The sequence below is a fragment of the Myotis lucifugus genome, unplaced genomic scaffold (genome assembly GCF_000147115.1).
Source record: "Myotis lucifugus unplaced genomic scaffold, Myoluc2.0 scaffold_48, whole genome shotgun sequence".
Lineage (NCBI taxonomy): Eukaryota > Metazoa > Chordata > Mammalia > Chiroptera > Vespertilionidae > Myotis > Myotis lucifugus.
Genome location: NW_005871096.1, coordinates 957,912 through 984,595, shown reverse-complemented (window position 1 = coordinate 984,595; position 26,684 = coordinate 957,912). Strand labels below are relative to the sequence as shown.

Here is a 26,684-nt window from a genome sequence, read left to right as displayed (position 1 = left end):
ATGAAAATACAAAAGTAACTGTTAAGTATGTTAACCTAATTTTAATTAGCAAAACATATTTTGTAAAATAGAACATAGACTATGCTTAAGCTTAATTTTTACTTTAAAAAATAATTCAATGTGGGATATGTGATATGATCACAGTTGTGTAAAACATGCAAAAAAAGTACACATAGGTAAAAGGCTGAAAGAAATACATAAAATATAATTAAAGGCTATTGTAGATAAATAAAAAAGTATATATTACTTATATCTTTCTAAATGCCTTATGTTTTATAAATTTTGAATATACTATTTATAAAATAAAAAACCATAATTCAGAAACTTTTAAAATATTCCCTCTGTTTTAAAAAATATATTGTATTTTGATTTCAGAGAGGAAGGAAGAGAGAAAGAGAGATAGAAACATCAATAATGAGAGAGAATCATTGATCAGCTGCCTTCTGCACACCCCACACTAGGGATGAAGCCCGCAATCTGGGCATATGCCCTGACCTGGAATTGAACCAGGACCTCCTGGTTTATAGGTCAACCACTGAGTCACACCGGCCAGGCCTAAAATATTTTCAAATTAAAGAATAATTCATAAACATTTAAATTACTAAAAAAACCCCCACATTTGAAATAAAGTCAATGCTAGAGGAAAAATTCAGACCTCATTTTAATTTTGTATATTTCTAACAACAAAATATAACACTAAAATATCATTTCTCTGACTGAAAAAACACTTTGTATTTAATTTTATCAGTCACCATGGATTCCATGTAAATATCTTAATTTTAACTTTATTTACTTATTCAATTGTGTGTTTTCTATTCATTTTATTGACCAGGAGGTTGAAGTTAAGAATGGCAACATGATTTGCCTTTGGTAACTTCGCTCATAGACAGTAAAGCTGGAACCATGGGGTATCTGACATTGAATGTAGGTGTCTTACTTTACACTATGCAGGGTGCCTCTCCTCTCTTATTTGTAGGAATTGAAGGGACAAACAACAGGTAAAAATATCCAAGTCGTTTTGTTATTTATTTAACAAGTATTTATTTAGCATAACTTTCACTAGATTGTGTGACAAATACTGACATTAAAAAGTAATTAATTCCTAAATCTATAAATCTTGAAGTGATTAGGGTGACAATCATATAAACAAATATGGAAAATGTCATCTTGGAACTATGTCACAAATATGTCCAAGAAAACTCATCTTGGAAGTGTGTGCCAAGTGCAATAAAATAATTTGTTAATCATGTATTTACTCAAAAATCCTAGCAAACAAATAAATTCAAGGACAAGGGAGAGCTGTTCCTTACAGTAGGATGCTAACTAATAATTATCACAATAATGATGGAGTTAGAAAAATCACTATTACACGCAAACAAATAAATTCAAGGACAAGGGAAAGCTGTTCCTTACAGTAGGATGCTAACTAATAATTATCACAATAATGATGGAGTTAGAAAAATCACTATTCCACAAGGAACATAAAAATAAATTTAGGCAAGAATAATCTCTTAAAGAGTGTTTTATTCTACATTACCTGTGCCTCAATACTTTGTAAATGAATAATAATTGTAATGTGCAACCTACACAAATATAAAAGAATAAGGTTTTATAGAAAAGTTTAATAAAAGTGTGAATAGGATGCTGATTGCTTTCTTTTTCCTAAAACTATTTTTAATTTAGTGGTGTGACAGAAAGAATCCTTAGCAACATTTTGACCAATTATCTAAGTTCAGTAGTTTTTTCTCCATTTCTGTCTCTAATCTCCACAGTCATTAACTCTTTTCTTGATGAATTCTAATATACCATATGTTCTTTTCCAATTTTCTTTTTCATATCATTTCAGCAAACTGCAGTTAACATTAAAGTATAAAACTGATTATTTTATCTACATGCTTTATATTTTTCTTTTCTATAGTTGTTTTCTTTACATATTTTATTACTCACCATCTAATGTATAGTACTTTATAGTTACTTTAATTATTTACAAATTTATATTGAGAAAAACTGGTAATGTTGATGGAGGCAAAAAAAGAAAAGCTGTATGTGTTTGTTTGCTTGCTTCCTTGCAGGATTTTGGTGGCTTGTGAAAGAAATCATACTTAAGTTGCAATCAATTTGAATAGGAATTAAAACAAAACAAAATTCCTCAAACACTCTGTGATTATTATAGATAGGTTGATTATTTATATTTTTTACAGTTTATTAGAAAAATGTAAGTTTGCTGTTACTTGTTTTTAAATTTTTTTTTATTTTACTTTTTATTTATTTTCATTTTTTAATGTCCCTGGGAGGAAGAAAAGGAGTTAAGGATGGGGGAAGGGGAGGGGAAAGAGATAGGGACTTGTATGCTTCCCAGAGGGAAAGCGCCTAATTTTTTAGTCTTATTTTATTAGTTACTTCTCTCTTTGATCCTGAGGACAATTGGGCTTCAATTTACTACTTTGTTAATTTACTTTTGAAAGTATGTTTAATTTGTGGATTCAATAATTTATAAACAAGATATTGTTCTAAAAAAGTATCATTTGGAAAAATATCCACGATGTTTATAATATTTCACAAAGAGATCCAACATTCCTAGTGTTGCTGTAACTTGAATGTCCATTTATTTTACTTTTTTTGTTTGTTTGTTTTTGGTTAATCCTCATCTGAGGATATTTCCATTGATTTTTTAGAGAGAGTGAGAAGGAGGGGAGAGACAGAGAGAGAAACATCAATGTGTGAGAGACAGATGGATTGGTTGCCTCCCGCACGCACTCTGACGAGGGCCTCGGATCGAACCTGCAACTGAGGTACATGCCCTTAACCAGAATTGAACCTGGGACCGGGGACTCTTCAGTCCATGGGCTGATACTCTGTCCACTGAACCAAAGAAGGTAGGGCCATTTATTTTGCTTTTTATAGAGGTAACCCATTTGTCTTATCCTTCATATCAAGCTATGAAAAAGGAAAGCACACATTCACACACACACACACACACACACACACACACACACTAATTAGTCAGGCTAATCTAATTTCAAGTCTTACTCTGCCATTAACCAACAGCATGTCCTGAAAAAATAATTCTCATATCCAAACCTTTAGTACCTCATTTAAAAATAACTACCACATAGGGAGAATGCAGAAATTAAATGAAATAATGTATCAAGCATTATCACTATTTAAGCACATGTTGACAATGAATTTTCTTCCCTGACATGGCTCCATTTCCTTACTTTGCCTCTGTCCCTAGCCAGGAATTTTTCAAATAGCAGAATTGAAGCATCCTAAAATCATTTAATGTGCTTTTCAAGCTGATTCTGAATACAATGCACTCCATGAAATTTTCTTGTGGAAAATAAGATTATAGAGGGAGATTATGTAAGATTAAAGTATTCAGCTTGATTCGATTTTTACAAATTGCAAAAACACTCTGTATGAAAATTCTTAGTACATGTTCTCATTACTTGGTTTGCAATTTCCTCAGTAATGTTAAAATTGCCTGAAAAATTTTATAAATTCTCTTCTCAAACTTATTTTTCTTGAAATATTAAAAGTATACTTATGTATGAGCACATCGATAATACTAAAAGTTCTTGAGCTAACAATATTGTTTGAAATCGTGATACTACGATTTGTCATACATGCAGCAGCGGAAATGGAAATGTAGCTTCGGGAAAAACTGTGAAGCTACAGCTTTGTGATCTCTGTGATGTATTGCTGATCACAACCCTCCTACATTATCATTTCAAAAGATCTTGGCAATAAGCAGCCAGCAATATTCTGTGTCAGCCATGGCACTGTGATTGCTGAATTCAATTTGCTAGAATTATATGTAAGATGTATTACCTACATCATTAAAATGTATTGCCTATACCTATGCTGCAGGTCTATAGTATTCTTAGTTCTCCTTTTTATTTTTCAGATTTTGAAATAACATTTTTTGAAAAGTCAAATTAAAACTCTTTCAAAACTTATTTCTAGTTTATTCCTTGAAATGTAAGAGAATTCTTTTTAAATTTCTCTGGATCCAGTGTCTTTCTCCTTGATTCATATCTATAATAATAAAAGCATAATATGTTAATTAGACCAGACAGCTGAATGACCTTCCAGACGTCCTTCTGGATGAAGCTACGGTGGTGAGGGCCAAGGCAGAGGTGGATAGAGATGATCAGGCAGGGAGGCAAGTGGTTAGGGGTTATCAGGCAGGCAGAGTGGTTAGGGGCAATCAGAAAGGCAGGTGAGTGGTTTGGGGTGACCAGGCAGGCATGCGAGCAGTTAGGAGCATCAGGCAGGCAGGCAGAGTGGTTAGGGGAGATCAGGCAGGCAGGTGAGTGGTTAGGGGAGATCAGGCAGGCAGGCAGACCAGCGGTTAGGAGCCAGTGGTCCCAGATTGCAAGAGGGATGTCCGACTGCCAGTTTAGGCCTGATCATGGGGGATCGGGCCTAAACTGGCAGTCGAACATCCCCCGAGGGTCCTGGGATTGTGAAGGGGTGCATGCCAGGTTGAGGGACCCCCCCTCATGCACGAATTTTATGCACCTGGCCTCTAGTTGTTATAATAGGGAAAACTTTCATGTCAATCATGGATAGTCCACATTGTCTTGTTACTATTGTGTAAATATACAAAGTATGATCAGATGTCTCAAGTCTTTCTCTATTTCATGTTTTATCTTCCTTACACTTCCAACTTTGGTTACACAAGCTATCTTTTTTTATTCTCACTTGTTTTACTAGTGACTTCTCTCTTTTACTTTTTAATTGTTTGCTCGTGTTTAGCAATTCAACTCATGTCATGTCTATCAATTTATATACTTCAGTGTGTTGTTTTTCTTTTCTAGTTTTTCTTGCATTTGAATGAATTTGAAGTCACTCCATTTCCAATTTTCTAATCAGTAATGATTGTATTAAATACTGCCCATTTTTCTGACTAAGTATTGTGCCCCATGCTTCAAAATACATTTTTGTACAATTATTGTATTGTAATTATAGTATAATTATGATTTTTTCTCTTGAACCATTACTTCAACTATTCTTTTAAATAATAGCTATTGATTCCTCTTATGTGGTATCTATTTCGGCCCCTGACTTTCTGAGGTTCACAACAAACAGGACAGATAATCAATCACATAAGCTATCAATATGTATACATATATTTATAGAAGTTACTAATATAAATGCTACAAAGTGAAGAAATAGGGCTCAGATCAGTTAGATATGGAGAACACAGAATAATTGTGGAGGTCCCACATTTACAGAGTAGTCAGAGGATGCCTCCTTAGGCTACAAATAAGCTTAGATCTAAAGTAGAGAAAGAAAGGACTAACCAATCAAATCGGAGAGGAAAGAGTAGTCTAAGGAGAAATAATAAATGCCAAGGTTCTTAGTTGTAAATACCTGAGCGTCTTTAAAGTGGCACTAGACAAACTTGCAGATGTTGACAAGGCCTGATACTGCAGGACTTTCTAGGAAATGAGTAACTGAACTAATTTAAATTAACAAACAAACTTCAAACTTCTATGTAAGTTAGAAGTATTGATTTAATTTAGGAATTCAGTAGAAATAATGAAGATGGCATTCTCTAGCTCACAGTGGAGTTAGACAGAAATAAATCCTGAAGGTAGAAACAACAGGTATGTAGCAGATATGTATTTTCCTAGAATATTGAAATAGATATTAATTTCAATACCTTTTTTATTGTCTAAAGTTTTACATATGTCTCCTTTTTCCCCAATTGAACTCCCACCCTGCCATTTCCACCCCGGGCAAGCACCCACCACCCTAGTGTCTGTGTGCATTGGTTATGCTAATATGCATGCGTACAAGTCCTTTGGTTGCTCTCTAACCCCCCTCCCCTACCATTTGTCTCTAGATCCATCTATTCTTGTTCATCAAATTATGTTGATCATTATATCCCACATGTGAGTGAGATCATGTGATATTTATCTTTCTCCGACTGGCTTATTTCGCTTAGCATAATGCTCTCCAGTTCCCTCCATGTTCTTGCAAATGGTAAAAGTTCCTTCCTTTTTATAGCAGCATAGTATTCCATTGTGTAGATGTACCACAGTTTTTTAATCCACTCATCTGCTGATGGGCAATTAGGCTGTTTCCAAATCTTAGCTATTCTAAGTTGTGCTGCAATGAACACAAGGGTGCATATATACTTTCTGATTGGTGTTTCAGTTTCTTGGGATATATTCCTAGAAGTGGGATAACTGGGTCAAATGGGAGTTTCATTTTTAACTTTTTGCAGAAACTCCTTACTGTCTTCCACAGTGGCTGCACCAGTCTGCATTCCCACCAGCAGTGCAGGAGGGTTCCTTTTTCTCCACATCCTCACCAACACTTGTCATTTGTTGATTTGTTGATGATAGCCAGTCTGACAGGTGTGAGATGGTACCTCATTGTTGTTTTGATTTTCATCTCTCTGATGATTAGTGACTTTGAGCATGTTTTCATATGTCTCTTGGCCTTCCTTATGTCCTCTTTCAAAAAGTGTCTATTTAGATCCTTTGACCATTTTTTGATTGGATCGTTTATCTTCCTTTTGTTAAGTTGTATGACTTCTCTGTAAATTTTGGAGATTAAACCCTTATCTGAAATATCATTGGCAAATATGTTCTCCCATGCAGTGGCCTTTCTTGTTGTTTTGTTGATGGTTTCTTTTGCTGTGCAGAAGCTTTTTATTTTGATGTAAATTGAAATACCTTACTGAGAGTGTGTACTTCTCCATACCTACCAACCCTCCAATCTTAAGTAGGTTGCTTCAGAAATTGTATATTTAGATAATGTACTTGGCTTAGAAGGCATTTAAATTAAGGAATAAATATATATCCCTACATTTGCGTAGCTCACATTTATTCTGAATATTTGAAGGATGATATAATATAAATATATAGGTTATAGCATTATTGCCACTAAAGAATCCTGAGTTCCATCACTCAGAGCTCTGTAACTTCTAAAGAAGAAAAGTTGCAACAGTTACTATTACTGCTTAAAGTACCCCAAAAGTACTATTACTGCTTAAAGTACCCCATGAAATAATAAAGTTAATATGCTCACACTGTTTGTAGATTTGACTTTGGGTTGTGCATACACTATGCAATATGTAGACGATGTCTCATAAAATTACACCCTTGAAACAAAATTTTATTAACCAATGTCACCCCAGTAAATTTCATTTAAAAATGAATCTCGATATGGCACAATGGGAATGGCTTGTCTTAACTCTACCACATCCGGGGCTTCAGCAGGAAAAGAGTAGAAGGCTAGAAATGATTCAGTGCCTGAGGACAGAAATTACTTGGGCTCATCTTCAGTCCCATGTTGAGTAGTTTGATACTGGTTGTCAGCTGGGACTTTAGCTATTCCAATAGCTAGAAACCAGCATATTATTTCTCCATGTGATTTCTCTGCTGGGGCTATTATAGGCTTATTCACAGCACACAGGCTATGTTACAGGACCAAGTGCCCCGAGAGAGCCAGGCAAAGGTTGTGTTACTTCATACGCTCTAACATTGGATTGCTCACACTGTCTTCACTAGAGTCACAAGCTATCCCCTTCTAGGCGAATAACGTAAGTCCTACTTCTTAACTGGAGGAAGGTCAAAATCACATTGTAAAAAGAACATGTGCGTTGAGAAATGTTGCATCCATTTCTGGAAAACACAATCTACCGTGCAACTGGTTCAATAAACAATGGAACTCTGGAATTATGGTTTGATTTGTATACTTTCAAAGAGCCAGTCACATCTTTACTTCATTGAAATGTATCACTTTAAATGTTATTTTAATTTTCATCTGGATCGTTTAAGGAAAGCAGGTCATGGTTGAAAACGACACCATTTAAAGACCATTAGGAAACATACATTTTTCCAAGATCGTAGAAAAACATTTCAACTTATTAGCTTTTCCTATCATGAATCACAAAACGAATCGCTTTATGGTAGGCAGTCAGCACGGCTCAATAAGCTAATCAATGAACTAAGGCTTGAGCATATGCTATGCACATTCCCCTAAGATATTTTAAGCTCATCAAAATAGTTCTAGCAGATGCACATCAAATATTTTTAATGCAACAATAAGATCCATAAACAGAAATACTTTTTTGCAAACCCTTTGGATTCTTGACTGTCTACTTTCATCGCTGTTCAACGAATCTGTCAGGCTACATTGAAGACTAGATCTGAAAAAAAATTGAGGAACCCTGTAATACAATTGCTGTTTCATAATTATGTATTATTGGCACAGGTTACACAATTGATACAAATATTGAATTATGACCTCCATGTAGATTGACACCAATGCATTCTTCTCCTACCATATGCTCACCACCAGAGAACAAGAAACAGAAGGTGTATGAGGTTCACATTCAACTAGGCAAACATGTCTGTCAGTAATAATTTGCTGCAGGGAAGTCACTGTAATAATTGTTTTCTTCCCTTTGCTTCTTTTAATGCTTGCAATAAGCCTGTACAGTGCCTTAAAGAATAGAGCGTTGTTGTTTTTAAAACCATAAGTGAAAATTTGGAGTCTAAGGCTTATATGGGAACTTGGCAATGGTAGAATAATCCTTATTGTTCCTATACATTGACTTTTGCACCTCCAGGTCTTGTATCTGAATTCCAGAAAAAGGGGGAAGGCCAACAACTGACAGGTCTAAAGATCTATTGCACACACCAGGGTCACCTTTAAATTATAAGAAAGATTTGGAAGACAAATATTTATTTTCTTCTTTTGCTTCTATAGTAGAAAAAGACCAGGGGATAAAGAGACTGCCAATATATATATTCTTTTAAGCACCTTCTTCAGTGTCTGCTGAACATCCTAGAGTCAGTGCATTTATTATCCTCCATATTTTACCGTTGAGATAAATATAGCTTGGGATGGTTAAGTAGATTCCCCAATGCCATATAGAGCTGAACAAAAAACTGGGCATCTGAATTCAGAGTCACATTTTCAACTGCTCTAAAATGCTGCTTTCTATTATAGCCCTGGATCAAAAAGTCATTATTTCAAGAAATCTCCCTTTCATGAGCTTTTCCCTTCCCATAAATATAAACAGTTTGGGAGCATCAATATGATGCTAAAAGTTTACATAAAAGTTATCTTTGGTAAATCTTTTGATGTATATATTAGCCCCAAGTTTAAAATTAAAAACAAAACAAAATATTAAGGCTTCTAATTTAAGTAGTTTATCTACAGCCACCCTACAATAAGGGAGAGCTGGGATTTGATTCCAATTCTGCATAATTTTAAAACTTTTTTCCTTGTTTTTGCTGTACAAAGTTTGTAATTTTCATAAATATCATGGTTATTCCTCATGCCATCCTTCTATGCCCAGTCTGCAAAGAAGATTGTAGAGGTAATTACAGTAGATCCTTGAACAACACAAGGGCTAGAGGCGTCAACCACCACATAGTTGAAATCTGTACATAACTTTTTTTTTTTAGTTTTTTTTCTTTGATTAGGTATTACATATGTGTCTTTATCCCCCCATTGCCCCTCACCCCCCACTTATGCCCTCATCCCCCTGGTGTTTGTGTCCATTGGTTATGCTTATATGTATGCATACAAGTCCTTTTGTTGATCTCTCTCCCTTTCCCCCACCTTCCCTCTGAGGTTTGACGGTCTGATCGATGATTCTGTCTCTTGATCTGTTTTAGTTCATCAGTTTATGTTCATTATAATCCATAAATGAGTGAGATCATGTGATATTTATCTTTCTCTGACTGGCTTATTTCACTTAGCATAATGCTTTCTAGTTCCATCCATGCTGTTGCAAATGGTAAGAATTCCTTCTTTTTTACCAGAGCATAGTATTCCATTGTGTAGATGTACCACAGTTTTTTATATAACTTTTAACTTCCCCAACACTCAGCCTTCCTTCAATCTCTCCCCCTCAACCCTCACCCCCACTTTTCCTCTGAAATACATTAGTCTGTTCCATGCTTCTATGTCTCTGGATCTATTTTGTTCATCAATATATTTTGTTCAGTATCCATGGTAGGGCCATTTAGATATTTATAATACCATTTGTGGGCCATACAAAATTATCAGCTTAAAAATTAGCCTGCTGTAATTGGTCAAACATTTAATTAACTCACCCCTATGCCTTGGCGGGGTCCAGACCAAATGATTTTGCGAACCTGATACAGACATTCCCCACCCCTGCTATGGTGAGAATATATTTTCTTATCTTCACTATTCATCCTCGAGGAGACAAAGTAAGGGAAGATGGGAGGGATTAGTTGTGCAGTAAAAAATATTCAAAATTTTTCATATTATGCCCGAAGACCCAGAGTTTATGTTTCAAACATGAAATTTATAAGCAAAAGGGTTGAACTTGAGATGTGGTATGTTGTATACATCACCCAAGCTCTCTGCTGTCTTCTTATTTGTCAAATTGAATTGCTTACTATTGGTTCCTCTTCTGCCATAGGTCTTGCTACTTGTCAGCTGAGCTTATTAATATAAAAATGCTTGTATAATTCAGCAATATGCTAATATTAATCATTACTATTAATGCAAAGTGAGGTTTTCCTTGTTTCAAACATTTTTAAGTCAGAATAAATAATTAAAACTTTAGCATAGGAATTTGAAGGTTAAAAGCTAAAAAATAAAATTCTAAATCTCAGTATGAATATAAGAGCATTGTAGTAGTATACTTGATTCAGTATTCAGAGACTTGGTTATGTAAATGTTGAGTATCATTACAAAAGTTACCTATTGCATAGTATTATCTTAAAGGACTTTCCTATATTATTCAGCATGAAATTTTTAACAAACTATGTTTTGTGACTATTTGAAATGTAAATTTTAAAAATTAAAGTGCATATCCTAAGATGCAGAGGGAAAGTACATGAGTAACATGCAAGGCAAATTAAATATTTATCCCAATGAAATTATTCAGAAAGCCCTGCTTGGATTTTAATACTGTGAAAAATTTTAAAAACAAGATTTTATATTGAAACAAACAAGTTTAATGAAAAAACATACTTTAGGCTGTCTCAAGGGGAAGAATATTAAAATATTTTAAAATTTGCATTTATTACTATTTTTACTTAAAGTGCGTGTTCATGTTAGTGTTTATTCATAAAACAGGTTTACAATAACTTTTTTACAGATTCTAAAAAAGTGAACATAAGGTCAATTAATATCTCTTTGAGAGGAGTTGAGAATATACAGTGTAGAGCAATTACTTATATTATTTCACATAAAACTATTTTCAACTAAGATATTTTCCTTTATTTAAAATGTATCTTTATTGTTGAAAGTATTACAGATGTCCCTTTGTTTTAGTTTTTTATTTTTTCCCATTAACCCCCTCCACCCTGCACCTGTCCCTTCCAGGCCTTCGCCAGACTATGTCTATGTCCATGAGCTATTCCTATTTGCATATAATTTCCCTGGTTAATCTCTCCCCTCCCAAACCCCTCACCCCTACTTTTCCTCTGAAATTCATCAGTCTGTTCCATGCTTCTATGTCTCTGGATCTATTTGGTTCATCAGTTTATTTTGTTCATTAGATTCCATATATGAGTGATATCATGATTATCACAGAGATGCAAATTAAATGACAATGAGATATCACCTCACACCTGTCAGAATGGCTATCATCAACAAATGACAAGTGTTGGTGAGGATGTGGAGAAAAGGGAACCCTAGTGCACTGTTGGTGTTGCAGCCACTGTTAAAAACAGAATGGAATTTCCTAAAAAAAAAATTAGAAATAGAATTACCATTTGACCCAGCAATCCCACTTCTAGGAATATATCCTAAGAAACCTGAAACACCAATCAGAAAGAATATATGTACCCCTACGTTCATAGCAGCACAATTTACAATAGGTAAGTGCCCATCAGCAGATGAGTTGATAAAACCTCTGTGGTAGCCCTAGCTGGTTTGGCTCAGTGGATAGAGGGTTGGCCTGCAGACTGAAGGGTCCTAGGTTCAATTCTGGCCAAGGGCACATGCCTGGGTTGTGGGCTCCATCCCCAGTGGGGGGCATGCAGGAGGCAGCCGATCAATGATTCTCTCTCATCATTGATGTTTCTATCTCTCTATCCTTCTCCCTTCCTCTCTGAAATCAATAAAACTATATATTTTTTAAAAATAATCCTATTAAAAAAACTGCTGTGGTACATTTACACAATGTGATACATTTACACAGCTGTAAAAAAAAAAAGAAACTCTTACCATTTGCAACAGCATGGAAAGTGCCAGAAAGTAAATATTTAGGCTTGATTTCTGTTGCACCTACTAAGCCCTAACATTATAGTGCAAAAGCAGCATAGACATATGCAAGTGAAAGGTGTGCCTTTGTTCTGATAATCCCTACTGTGGCCATAGGGTATCAATTCTCTTTCTAAAAAAGTCAATACTTAGCTTTTTCTGTCTGGCTTATTTTGCTTAGCATGATATAATCAAAATCCATCCATGTTGTAAAAAAGAGCAGTATTTCATCTTTTCTTATGGCTGAGTAGTATTCCATAATATATAAGTACCACAACTTCTTTATCCAATCATCTATCAAAGGGCACTTTGGTAGTTTCCATGTCTTGGCCACAGTGAATAATTCTTCAATGAACACAGGGGTGCACATATCTTTATTTTCAAATTTTTCAGTTAAATATAGAGCAAAAGGGTTTCTGGGTCATATGGTAACCATATTCTTAATTTTTTTGAGAAGTTTCCATACTGTTTTCCATAGTGTCTGTACCAGTCTGCATTCCACCAGCAGTGAATGAGGGTTCCTTTTTCTTCACATTTCCAACACTTGTTATTACATGTATTGTTGATAATAGCCATTCTAACAGGTGTGAGGTGGTATGATTTCACTCATATGAGGGATATAAAACTGAAAGCAACAAATAAACACACAAGAAAAACAAATGAAAACTGATAGACACTAACCGAGTATGGTGGTTACCAGAGGGAAAGGGGTAAGGGGATAGTAAATGTTAAAGTTGATACGCTGATACAAAGTTGGGTGGTGGCACAGAGTACAATATGGAGATGATGTATCATTGAATTGTACATGTTAAACCTATATAATTTTATGAACCAATGTCCTCCCAATAAAATTAATTTTTAAAAGTCAATATTGTATTATATTTTATTGGACAACAGGAATAATTTTTCAGAACACTTTAAGTACATGTTTAAAATGTCACAGCTGAAATTAAGTTTACATTGGAAATAAGGTGATAAAGATTATGCTCTTACTGAATAATGTAGCATTTCTGTGCTTTACACAGAATTGAATAGATTGTTTATTTAGCCCTAAATTTCTATTTTGTGAAGGAAACCTGTTCTAGTGTTAGAATATGAAGAATCCCTTTGTCATAAAGTACTTTCACGTAATTGAAGGAGAATGATCTCAACAGCTAAAGGGACTTAAATTTAATTTCCAGTTACAGCTATATGAGCTTAAAGAATGTACCTAATATACTGTGTCTTGGTTTATCCATCTGTTAAATAGGGGCCTTTGCTTTGAAGAGTAAATTATTAATATACTAGAGGCCCTGTGCACAAAATTCATGCACTCGAGGGTGTCCTGCAGCCCAGCCTCTCGCAGTCCAGGAGCCTCAGGGGATGTCTGACTGATGGCTTAGGCCCGCTCCGCTCTCCAGCCTGTGAGCCTGGCTTCTGGCTGAGCATTGCTCCCCCTGTGGGAGTGCACTGACCACCAAGGGGCAGCCCTGCATTGAGCGTCTGCATCCTGGTGGTCAGTGCATGACATAGTGACTGGTCATTCTGCTGTTTGGTCAATTTGCATATTAGCCTTTATTATATAGGATGATGCATTTAAAGTTCCAGACACATGGCAGGTGCTCAAGAAACATTAAACTCTCCCCCATATTCTTCAGCTTTCTATGAAAACAGCATTAGACTTGAAGAAAGAATCACATTTTTTTAGTACCGTTCTTTAGTGGCAGAGAAGGGAGACCTAAAAGGTTGAGGAAGAAGATATCCTTGATCCTGATTTTTGGCTCTTAATTTTCCTTCAATAACTTTGTTCAAATGGAATATTGTCATATGATATCATCATAATTCAGGAGATTTGGAATGGCCTGAGTATTAATCCAGCTAATATATAGTGCCCTCATCAACTCACCTGGGGAAGAGTATCTGACAGTTCAAATTAGGATAAAATCCTCATAGGTTGTTAGAACAATCCAGAAATCCAGTCTTTGCAGTGAAAATCATTCATAAACTTAACTATCTTTACCTAACCTTTTAATAGTTCAATTTATTTTCAGAACTCTCTAACAAAGACAAATTCTAAATTTATTTTCATAATTGGAAAATTGTGAAATAACTGATCAAAAATTCAATGCTAAAATTATGATTACATACTATGAATAAAAGAACGTATCTGTATGAATCTATAAAAAACACATTTAAGAGAGTATAACCTTTTATTTCATAACAAGTTACTGAGTTTATTTTGTACTTATAATCATGAAAGTACAGAACACTTTGAACATTTGAAATAGATACCTTTGTCACATTCACAAAATGCTCCTAGAACGATGAGGCAGAAGTAGACAACATAGCCATTGCAATCACAAGCCATAAAATTTTATTGTATGAAGCCTCTATATACACTTAATGAACACAAACAGCCGTTGTTACAGTGATTTATTAAGACCAGAAATATATCCATTTAGGTGAACCATGTCTTAAAAGTCTGTTAATTAGCCCTTTCTTCTCAACTGCATTGCAGGTTCTTCTTAGCCATCCACAGACTCAAAGGTCCAATATACATTTCATTGACCTAAAAATTTATTTATTTTGAGACAAATATTTCAAGAATTGTTTGAGAGTCAGAAATCAAATCCTGGATTTGTCTGGTTCCACAGCAGCCTATTTCTATTCACAGTGCTGTTTCTTTCCTCTCTTTGACTAAATACACCCCTATCCCCTCAGTTAGAAAGAAAAAAAAAGTTATTTTAAGAGAAAGCCCTTTAATAAGTAACATTATTTAAAAAATAATAACCTGGACAGAACTGCCTTATGATTTTTTATTTTAGGATATTATTTTTTTCTTTATCTCTAATGTGGGAAAATTAAACATCAATAGAAAAAAATAAGCATTTGATTAACAACGTTCACAGTAACAGCAAAGATTGTAATACATCCAGAATTTTCTTGCTGTGGTCTAGTTTCTAGTACACACAAATGTGTACAATACAGGACCGACTCTCCCCTCAGAAACTCCATGTCACTCAGTAAATGTTCTCTATTAATCACAGCTTCATGTATGTCACTTATACTTTCTTATTCAGGGGTTATCTTCCTCCTTCTCAATTGAACTTCTATCACCAGAGTACTGACCTTCATCCTCTCTTACCGCATATGGAGCTTCCTACCTGGCTTTTCTGACTCCAAACATCACACACTGATAAGATGAAATTTCTGCAGTATCACTAATGGCTCTTTTGTACTCAGGCATCTTTGTGAACTCTTCAAATGTATGGTATTACCCAACCTCCTGAGGATCATATTCTTGCCTCTCTACCATAGGCCTCTTCCTATCATCTTTGATCATCTCCATATAAGTCTTAACCTCCAATAAATCTTAACCTTAAATATTTAAAAATTTTTATTTAAGCCCATGCTTCTGTTTCTTTATCCAAGCTGTTTACTCAATGGAAGGTATGAGTTCTGTTAATTTCACCTATTGACATATTGAATCTCAAGCTCCCGTCTCTAAACACATATCCTCCAAGAAACGTTCCCCAAGTTCTCTTCCTTTAATTGTATAATCATCTGATTACATGTTCCTTGAGAGTTCATCTTTATGTATTCCCTACTGTACCTATGTATCTTATACATAAAAAGTGCATAATATTTGAGTTAGGTTATGTCACTTTCAATATGCAAACACAAAAGCGACTGAACTGACCTTACATTTCTAGAGCAATGTGGTCAATAGTGTTGGGAAACTCCATTTGGAAAGATATTTTGCTTTTTTTTTGTATTCTTTTGTTTTTGTGGAGACTTAGTAAGGGTTTCTGTGATGTTACAGTGGCTTCTCAAGGGCCTCCTAGCAGTGAAAAACAGTGATGATCAATAGAGATATTATACAATAATTCTGGACTTTGTGTTGTATGACATTGAGGAGTGACAAAAATTTGATGATGTAAAGAAAAATAGCTTGGTGAAAAATTATTCTCAAAATCTTTTGGGTGAGAGAAATGCTAAATCATTAAACATCTATTGTATCACTTCAATTCTAACACTATAATCCATGAAATAATTGCAAGTATGGTATCTTGCTACAGGTAATTTAGCAAGAGTCAAAATAGTCACTGCTATAAAACTTCAATAATTTTATATGTATTTATTCATTTGTTACGTGATTATTAAATCTCCTATGTAATCAACATACAAGATGTATCTTGTTGTAACATATTGACTTGGAATGTAATTTCACATTTTACAATTATGGGCTCTTTGATATGAAAGTACTCTCAACCATTTTTTAAATGCTAAATCATTGGCAAGCATGCTGCCCTCAGTTTTGGCCTTGCTCTTAAGCAAATACATAGCATATTTTATGAGTACATATTGATGTCAGAATATGGGAACACATTAAAGAAAAAAAGAAAAGCTGGTGATTGTCCATTTATTTACACAAATTTACTTTGCTTTAAATTAGAGTTTATCCATTTTAAAAACTCCTCTATAAAATATGTCTTTAACTTAAAATAAATCCAATAAATTGTGGAATTCCTGTTCAAAATAAAACTTTGTATTTAGACGAATTTACTAAGGAATTTGTCCCTTTCTCTAGTAAATTCCCAGATAATCTTAAGTGACTTTTGTTTGTTCTTTTCAGAAACTATTTGGTATTTTAGGAATTAATTTCAAGTGAGTCTAAGTTTATGTTACCATGCAATTGTAAATCCATTAGAATAAAGGTGTACCAGTCACAATATTCTTTCTCAGAATGTCTAGATCTGGTCACTTATTTAGAAGGTGGTCTATGTGAATTAACTTTTCCCCAAATAATTCTAGATCCTTCTGCTCATTATTCTTCTCATCCTCTGTACCCATTTTTTAAGTTAGTGTTAAAAACATTTAAAGTAGCTAGAAAACACAAATTCCAGAATCCAATAAATTAAGACATAACTCACAGGAGAAAGAGGAGGGTTTTTAAACAATTATTTCTCAAATGGCAAAACATTATAAAGAGAAAAGAATAGGAATTCCACTGCAGTCCCTTGGAAAATAAGCTCTACTCAATTTCTTGCAAAAGGAGTTGAACTGCACTTTTGCCCTTTATTCTCACTTTTAGAAATAATATATGCATACCTCTGTTTCTGAAGTATGTGTTTACATAAAATTGCACAAAGTACCACTGGCCTTGAAAAACAAAGTGGTTGTTTTGATGGTATGTACAATGAATGGATATAGAAAAACATCTTTTATTATTTTTACCAATTTTATTTCCACTTGTAAATATTGCCAACATTCAAAGCCAGGTTAATGGAACACCAATGAGAAAATCAAAGCTACTTATACTAAGCATGTTTAAGTATTTTAAAATATAATCATGCTCAGACAGACTTGAAAAAATCCCAGAATTAACTTTGCCACCATGATAATGAGCAAGTTGCAACCAAAAACTGCATTCCCTTTGAGAATGCATTATGGAAATGGCTATCATACATTTGAATGAAGAGTTTTATTCTTCATGGGTACTTTTTTATTTTACTCTAAATTAATGTTCACCTGAAGAATATCTATAAATTCTGGATGTTATAAAAATGAATGCATGAATAACTCGTAAATGGATATATTACATGGCCAAAGTTTAATTTGGCTCTCCATTCAAAACAAGCAGTGTCGGTGGATAATTGGGCATTATTGTTCAATTTATGCTTTTTTCCCCCAGAAGTTTATAAGCATAGTAAAAATTCAGACATATCTGGGGAGCACACAATGACATACGTTTAGATTTGTAAAAACTATACTCTAAAAACATAAGTATAACATGACTGACCCTCACTCATGTATTCATTAACCATGTGAAGGAGTTATTGTATTAAAAACTAGAATGTCAAATGTACAGGTGGTAGCTTCATCCACTTAACAAGATAGGCCTTTATCAGAAACTTCATCCTGATAGTTGCTCTTGGCAATGGAAACCATTCTTAACTTTTATCTCCAAGATCACTCTGGAGATTTTCTAGAAAATTAGGTGATAGTGAATGAATACAGGTTTTTTTTATAAACAATTGATATGCCAAACTAGTTACAAGAAAATAAAGATTAAAGCCTAAAGTTAACTCCCTCTTAACAAAAGACATGTTTTGGAAGCTATTAACCAACAGGCTTTACATTAGAGTGAAACTTTCTCTGCTCCTGTGTCTAGTAATTTAGAGCCCCCCATACTCATGCTCATGAGAGGTGCCTCTAACAGTACTCCACCTTTAACCTGACTTTTGGGCCTGCTACCATCTCCTAGAAAAGAGAATATTATAAAGATTTATAACAAAGTTGTAAAACTGACAGGGTCCAAATTTAGGAGATGGAAAAGGCGGTATATGACAAATTCCTAAAACGGTGTTTCCAGAACTTTTCTAGTCTAAAAAATGTTAATAGTTCATATTTAAGACCATGCCCTCAGTATGAACTGTTACTCAATTTGCTAGGTAATAATTCTTTAACCACAAAGCACAGTTCCTCAGTGTTTTTGTTAATTTAGGGAATGTAACACTTGCAGAGCATACAGAAAAAAATCAATTCTTTCTCCATTTAATTCCAGTCTTGGGAGAGCTAAATATTTCAGTGTTAACTCCTTTTACTACATAAATGCTAAGAAGTAGAGCATAATATGGTTAGATGTAACAATCTTATATTTTTTACTTTGTATTTTAAAAAGATGACTTTGGTGGTATCCATCCTAGTTTGTAAATCATCAAAATATTATATATAATCTTATTAACGAATGCCACCTCAATAAATTAAAGTTAAAAAAAATAAATGTAACAAGAGTTCTACTTAATACTGTCAGGAAATAGACTTCACTAAAACAGATAAAAAATTGGCATTTTAATTATGTAAAATTGGCATGTTATTATTTAATTAATAAAAGATTTATAAATAAGTTAATTTCTTCCTTGGAGTTAAACATCTTGAAAATAAATCCCAGGAAATCATGGCTTTATGTTTTTAAAATCCTCTATTCCAAATAGGGCATACAAATAAAAAGAAAGAAAAAAACAATTAACAATATTTTCCAGGTGAAAAATTACTCCATAAATATTAGGCATTAGAATAGGCTCACTCATATATAGATCGTATTTAAATAAATCATGTATTAAAAGTATTATGTCTTTAAAATATGAATCCAGGAACATAGTCCAAAATCCTAATGTGATTTAAGTAAAATAAATAAAATTTAAGTAAAAATATATGAGTATTTTAATAGATTGCATTTTACAAGTAATCTGTGTTACCTAAATTTAAGTAACTTAATATGCAAATTGCTACTTTACCGACCTATGAAAGTCTTAAAATGATTACAATAATATTCACATTTTGGTCATTGGTTTCTCTGAATTTTACATTTAAACTTCATGTTACTGAAGTACAATAGATTATATTGGATTTAGTCAAATCTCTTATGCTTTTTCTTAGCAAGTAGAACTTATAAGTAAAGATAGGCAACCCAATAAACCAGATTGAACAGCGCAAAGGCTGTTGGGAAAAATATTCGCGAATAAGAGTCGATCTTGGCAATGCGGATGTGAATCCTTCCCTTCCTCCAGGACCCTGTCCTGCAGTCCTCAAAGCAGCAGAAGAAGCTGGCACAGTCTTTGCCCTCCAGACACTGGTACCCGTGATCGTCTTCTCCTTGTGGCAGCGAAATGCTATTCATTGGAATCAGAGTGGATCCAAGGTGGAGTCCAGGAGATATCTGTGTAACATAATAAGTGAGAAAGAGAACAGCATTATAAAAAAGATCAATTTGTCCCCACAAGGCGAATTCTAAGAGAATGCAGTGAAAATAATCTTGCTTTGAAAAAATCAAAGAGGGCCCATGGACACAGGCAATAGGGTGGTGAAGACCTGCAGGGGGTGGGTAGGGGTTCCTTGGAGGGGGGTAAAGGAAGGGAGGGAAATGGGAGAGATCTGTAATACTGTCAACAATAAAAAATAGATATATTATTAAAAAATAAAAAGAAAAAAGTATTCAATTTTGGTGTGTTTTTATATTATTTACTTTGTAACACACAACTTAATATTATTTTACATCTCGAAGATTTCACATAAAAAACTCTCAGAGATGAAATATATGCTATATCTTCAGAAAGATGATCCACTAAAATATTAACCATAACTGTATTCTAAAACAAACTATATTTCTATGATATTTTACTCTGAAACATTTACAATGCCATAAATGTCTACTTGCTATTATATTATATTATGCAAGTTATTTATTTTAGTAATATTGAGAAAAATAGTAAAGGTGACATTTTGATAAACAAGTTTTGAGAAACTGTGAGTGAATTAAAAAATGATGTAATGGGGGTTATCGTAGTGGATAAGCTCAAGGCATCATACTTTGGGGAAAGAATGGGCAGGAGTTAAAAACTCAAGAGTTCAAACTTTGTCTAATTTTACCAATGTAGCTATCCACAAAGCTAAATTTATATTAGCACCTAATTTTTTATAGCTGTGATGAGTATATTTCATAACTTATGTAAAATGATCAGGCTTCATCTTGCCCATCTTACTATTATTATCAGGATTATTTGGGATACATGTCAAATTAATTTTTATGACAACAGGTTCTGAATAATAATTAAATAAGAAAATATTTTTAAATATAAAAATTAAGCAATCCAGGATACTATGATACATTAAAGCAATCACTTTGGAGTCAGACTGGCTTGGGCAGAAATCCCAGTTCTGCCAGTAGAGTTGTGTGTGACCTTGAACAGGAAATGTGACTGTTCTTATGCCTCTGTGCCTTCTGCTGTACAAGTTACAATGACAACACATGGATCTATTTGGTGATCAGATGAGATAATGTACACAAAGCACCAAGCAAACCATTTGAAACATAGCAAGCATTCAGCTGCCAATAGGCAATGCTTATTATTGGTTTTGTTACTGCTCGTATTGATTCCTGAACAGCATCTATATAAAAGCCTAAGCAACCATTACAACAGAATGACCGGAAGGACCAGGATGACCGGTCCTATGATGTGCACTGACCACCAGGGGTCAGATGCTCAATGCAAGAGCTGCCCCTGACCCGCAGGCCCTGGTCGCCAGATGGGGCCTGTGGCCAACCTTCTAGTCCCTCCCCCCAGCCAGGAGGCCCCTATCACCCAATTGGGGCCAGGCACCAGGCTGGGACAGGGAACTGGGGGTGGGTGTTGGTGGACATGGCCCCTTTCCCAGGGGGCTGAGGGCCGGCTCCCTTCTTGGGGCCGGTGGCCAACCTCCTGGATCCCTCCCTACATCCTTCAGGCCCTGATCACCCAATCGGGGCCGGCCCTGGGCTGGGATGGGGAACTGGGGATGGGTGGCAGCAACCAACCTCCCGCGGCACCTGGGTGGGAGGTTTTGACCTCTCACTGGCTACCTGGGGGCGGGAGTGATGGGGACGGAAGTGCAGTGAGAATGCAGGGTGTCTGCCAAACTCACTCTCACTCCCCCTGCCACCCTCCCCTGGGTCACCAGGGCTCGCCCACCAGGGAAGCCCCCGCGCTCAGATGCGGGGTGCCACTAGGAGCCCACCCCACACCCACGTGGCCTCTTTCAGGTGAGCTGGGCTGCAGCCACTGGGACCACAGGGACCAGTTGGGGTCCCCATGGGTTCGTGCAGGAGCTGGTCTGCGAGGCCAGCCGGGAGAGAGTGCGCTGATCTCCTGGCTTCCCTGCAGCATCGCTGGGTGGCCTAGAGGCCCATGCTGCGCCCTGGCCCGCGGCATTGGTCGCGCTCACCGCATCTCCACGTGGGGACTCAGGCACCCTGACTCAGGCAGAGTGGGGCATGTGGGGGCCCAGGGGTCCAGCTGCTGCTCAGGGACCAGAGGTCAGCTGAGACCTGCCCTTCCATGCCAGATACTCGCACTTCAATTACTGGCCAGGCCTAGGACCGCACCCGTGCACAAATTTCATGCACTGGGCCTCTAGTATATCATAATTGGCTATAAAGTATGTTAAAACAACCAACAATAAAAACCCAGATCTTATAAAAAAAAAGGTTATTGGAAAAAACATTAATAACTCCTTGAATATAATGGCAAGTAAAATATGAATGGAGATTGCAGTTTTAGTAACACTTATTCTTCAAAACTTCTGCATATTTAGGATTTATCTTAAGATGAGATTTTACAGCTTATTATAATCAGTGGTTTTATTGTCTAAACAGCAAGTACAATGCTGACATTATTAAAATTGTTTTAACCTTATCTAAATTCTTCTAAAGAAAATGTTCATATATTTTTAGTCTTAAATTTAAAATAAATATATCACAAATCCATGACAAATAAATATTGTATGGGAAGATTTTAAAAGTGAAAAACAAAACCTTTTAACTTCTTAAAATGTGGATTTACATTTAAATCCATTTTATATCTAAAGAGGAATATAGACTCCAAACCACTAAATTATAAAAATTCAGTGTATGCAAACAGAAGCAAATAATCACATTTTGTGATATTTTAAAAAGATAAATGCATCAGACAAGTCATAATATCCATATTAAAAACAAAATGTGCAGCCTGAAGATAAGGAGAAATGCCCTAAACACAAATAAATTCATGACTCCACCAGCTTAGATGTATCATAAAAAGCAGAGACAGCGTTTATTAAATGTTAATGAAAGATCTTTTCAGGTTGACACTTGGGGATACTTTAAGAGACTCCTAAATTTTAGTGGAGCACTAAAATGATGTAAAAAACGGAAACATTTGTATTCATTTCCCTGTCACTTAAGACTTAAATAGTTCAAATGCTCATCAGAGTGAAAAGTGATTAAAATACAAGTTTGTTATCTGGGAATTTCAAGGGTATATGGCATAAAACACATTTCATATATCACTCAGAACTGCCATAAATGGAAATATAGTGTGTTTGTCAGAAAATATCGATTGTATATGAAAGGGATGATTAAACACCCGTGCACAAAGAGAGAAAAATTGCAAGTGAGTCACTTAAAAAATGGATTATTCTCTAGTGGTCAAAGTCATGGAAACCTCCTATGACAGTGACACCTTTATTGACAATTTTCTAGTTTCCTGTCCCCCCAAAACACCAAAAATTCAGAAATTGAAAGAAACTGCACTTTAATGATTGATTAATGTGAATAGAAATAGACATTATACGTGCTGAAAAAATAGCCTAAGAGCTGATGCAATATCAATAAAATGAATATATTGATTGGCAGATCTATCACCCAGAAACCACTGAAATATTAATCAGAAGAATACAAACATTCCAAACCTTATTTATCTGAAGTGCAACTATATTACCCAGCTTGTAACTCTTCAAGTAAATATCCTCTGCCCCCCTCTCCAAATAGCAAGGATTGAAAAAAATAAATCAGTTTAAGTGATAAAAAAAGAAATAACAAAATTAAATAAAATTTAATCTTACTTTGAATGATAAAGTTTTGAGAACATACCTTTTTTTGTTATTTCAAAAGTCACTAAGAATATAGCTGAATGTAACATTTTGAAAAATGGATTACATTCTTCTTATTACATATGCATATTATCTGGTTGTATATTAAATACTATATTACATATATTAGTAACTTGGTTAAATATACAAAGTATATTTTAAGTACCAAGACATACTTCTATCAATTAAATATTATTAAATAGTAAATAAAACATTTATGTACAAATTATATATGTGTGCATTTACATGATATAATTATTACATCATATGTTAACATCATTAATTATATGTTATCAAATATTAGTAATATGAATAGAATACATTATTAGGTCATGTTATTGATATTATATAATAGTGACTAATATTACTATTATTAAATTTTTTATTTAAAAAGTTGTATTTGAAAATGCTAACCTAAGCATATGTTTTCTCCTCTCACAAAACCAGTCAGAATTTCAAAACTTACAAAATGCACTTCAGTGTTAAAAACACATAAAGGTGAGTCTTGGTGATGCTGAGCTGCCCATCAGCATGTCAGAATTTGTGATGAGTTTATAAAAGGCAAAGAACAGATGGAAACAGGCCAATGGATAAAGCTGACTCAAGGAAGCCACATTTCAGAAAAGGCTCAGGAAATGGGAACAGGATGTGGGATTTGTTCTGTCCATCAAAGTTTCAGAGTGTGGGAGTTGTTTTGCCCATCAACACTGACTTTAGGTAGGAAGAATGGAAATGATATACAGGACCACAATATGGCCTTAAATGGTTTACATGTCCATCCCCAGAAGAGCTGCATATAGCCTCATCTCAGCACTACACACTTGTTAAGTCAGTGTTTCACTGTGTTGGAGCATGAAATCAAGATATTTCAATAAAGCATATCCTTTAAAATATGTTTTACTTATGCACATCATAGGAAATAGTCTGCATCTGAAAAAGTATTTGAAACCAGTCACTTAACTGCTAATTCCCTTGGAGTATCTTTGTTTACTTTTGACTTTTACATTGGATTGTTATTTGTATTGCACTTTGTTATCTGGCATTTACATGCCTACTGTACTTTTCTACACCTAGATTTGAAGATCCTGGAAGCAGAAAACACATTCTATCATTTTTCTCTCCAAAGTGTCTTGTTCATGGCTGGTGAAATAAATCTCTATTATTTTACATTTTAATCAAATTGAGAGATTATTAATAAGTTCTGTCCTCTAATGGGTATACCAGGCCACTGGTGTGAGTATAAGATAGTTTCCTGAGATTTTTAATCATCTATAGGTTGAGTATTCTAATTTCAAAATTAACTACTCTTCAGTTGGTAATGATTAGTTTACTACTATTGTATTAATGTGACCTTTACCTGATTCATAATGTTAATTACATGTTCCAACATAGTTAACTTTTCAGTTTTTGGGTTTTGTTTTGTTTTGGAAAATATATGTTGACTCAAACATACAAAAATCATATTTTTAATGAGTAGAAATAAAAACATAATGACATCTATTGGATGGGAACATGGACCAAATAAAACTGTCATTGACAATCACAATGAAAATTAAAGAAGAAAGGAAAAGAATGTTGAAAAGAGAAAAGAAGAACTTAAGGAAGAAAGGATAGAGGAAGGAAGGAAGGAAGGAAGGAAGGAAGGAAGGAAGGAAGGAAGGAAGGAAGGAAGGAAGGAAGGGAGGGAGGGAGGGAGACTATATCATATGGCTAGTAAAGTAGAAAGCATCCTAATTGATTTATGTTTTTCTAAGAGGGTTCACTGAAGCCAAAAAATCTATTGTGTTAAAATATCAGCTGTTTCTAATGAAAATAAATTGGGGTATTCTGGGATCCTCAGTTAAGTTGTCATAGAGACATCAACAAAGGGGATTTTTGTTTTTGCTCAATAACAGACTTATTGACCATTCACTGACTCTAGTCAAAGTTTTTGGTCCTGGTCTGACTATTGTCATAGTAATTTAAGGTTAAAAAAAGGAAAAATACTGTATTTTAAACTACTCAGAATTTTGAGCTTATAAAAAAAATGTAGGGAGATGGAAGGAAGGTGAAAGAAGGAGGGAGGAGAGAGGAAGACAAGGGGAGAAGGGGAGAGAAAAAGAAAGGAGAGAGAGAGAGAGAGAGAGAGAGAGAGAGAGAGAGAGAGAGAGAGGACTTCTCTGTCTAGGTTGCGCATTTGATTACTGTGGCTGAAACAGAAGAAAATCAGATACACAAAGCTCTTAGATAGGACATTTGAGAAAATAGCAAGCAGAGGTGTCTATTCTTAATAAAAGTGTACTCATATTGATTTACCCAGTTAGCAAGAATATATGACTGAACCAGGCAGGGAGTCAGATTTGATTACTGATCTCAGTTTTTCACTCAAAGTGACATTTACTATTGAAAGGGCTCATGAATCACAGAAAGTAAAGACTATAGAACTTTCTTATGGATAGCTCTAAAGAAAATAATTCCTGTACCCAGGTAGTCAATTATAATAGGTCAAATTTAACTTTTATCTGGCTTTGAAATATAGTGATTCAAAGGGCTCATTTATTTTTTAATGTGCTATATCTATTTTTTTCTTTATTGATTAAGGTATTACATATGTGTCCTCATTTAATTTTTATTCCTTATTTTTTCACCTTTAGTATTTTTATTCCTGGGCCTTATGCTAAATTTTGAATACTCAGCATGTATATTTTATATCAAATAACTATTCTAAAGCAGTGCTTAGAACAAGGGTGACTTTAATAAATATTTGGTGAATGAATGATTAAGTAAACATCATAATAGTACAGTTTGCACTCCAGTTTGCAGCTTCCTGAGTAAATGTGACATGCAATGTGATTGGAAGTGCATGATGTAGAATCAAAGTGATTAGCAGCAGCCACTTACTGGTTGAGTGTCCTTAGATGCTATAAAAATAGTACCTACATGGTATTCTTAGAATTAGATGAGAACGCATGTGATATTGTACACTGACTGACATTCATTCCCAATTTCCAAAAGTAAAATTTCAAGGTAGTACCTGAACATAGCTATGGATGAATATA

General features: G+C 34.7%; 1 protein-coding gene across 2 annotated transcripts in view; it reads right to left on the bottom strand.

The window, feature by feature from the left end:
* Positions 1-19,293: 19,293 nt before the first annotated feature.
* GABRG1 (gamma-aminobutyric acid type A receptor gamma1 subunit) overlaps positions 19,294-26,684 on the bottom strand; it is a 44,789-nt gene continuing 37,398 nt past the window's right edge. The window contains exons 9-10 of one of the 2 annotated variants that reach the window (XM_023753609.1): positions 19,825-19,921; positions 19,294-19,766 (exon numbers count right to left, since the gene is read on the bottom strand). In XM_023753609.1, the coding sequence (XP_023609377.1) occupies positions 19,579-19,766; positions 19,825-19,921 (285 nt within the window). In that variant the 3' untranslated portion in view covers positions 19,294-19,578. Of the gene's footprint in view, positions 19,922-26,684 lie in introns of both variants that reach the window. The other variant, XM_006088456.3, reaches the window with a different exon arrangement.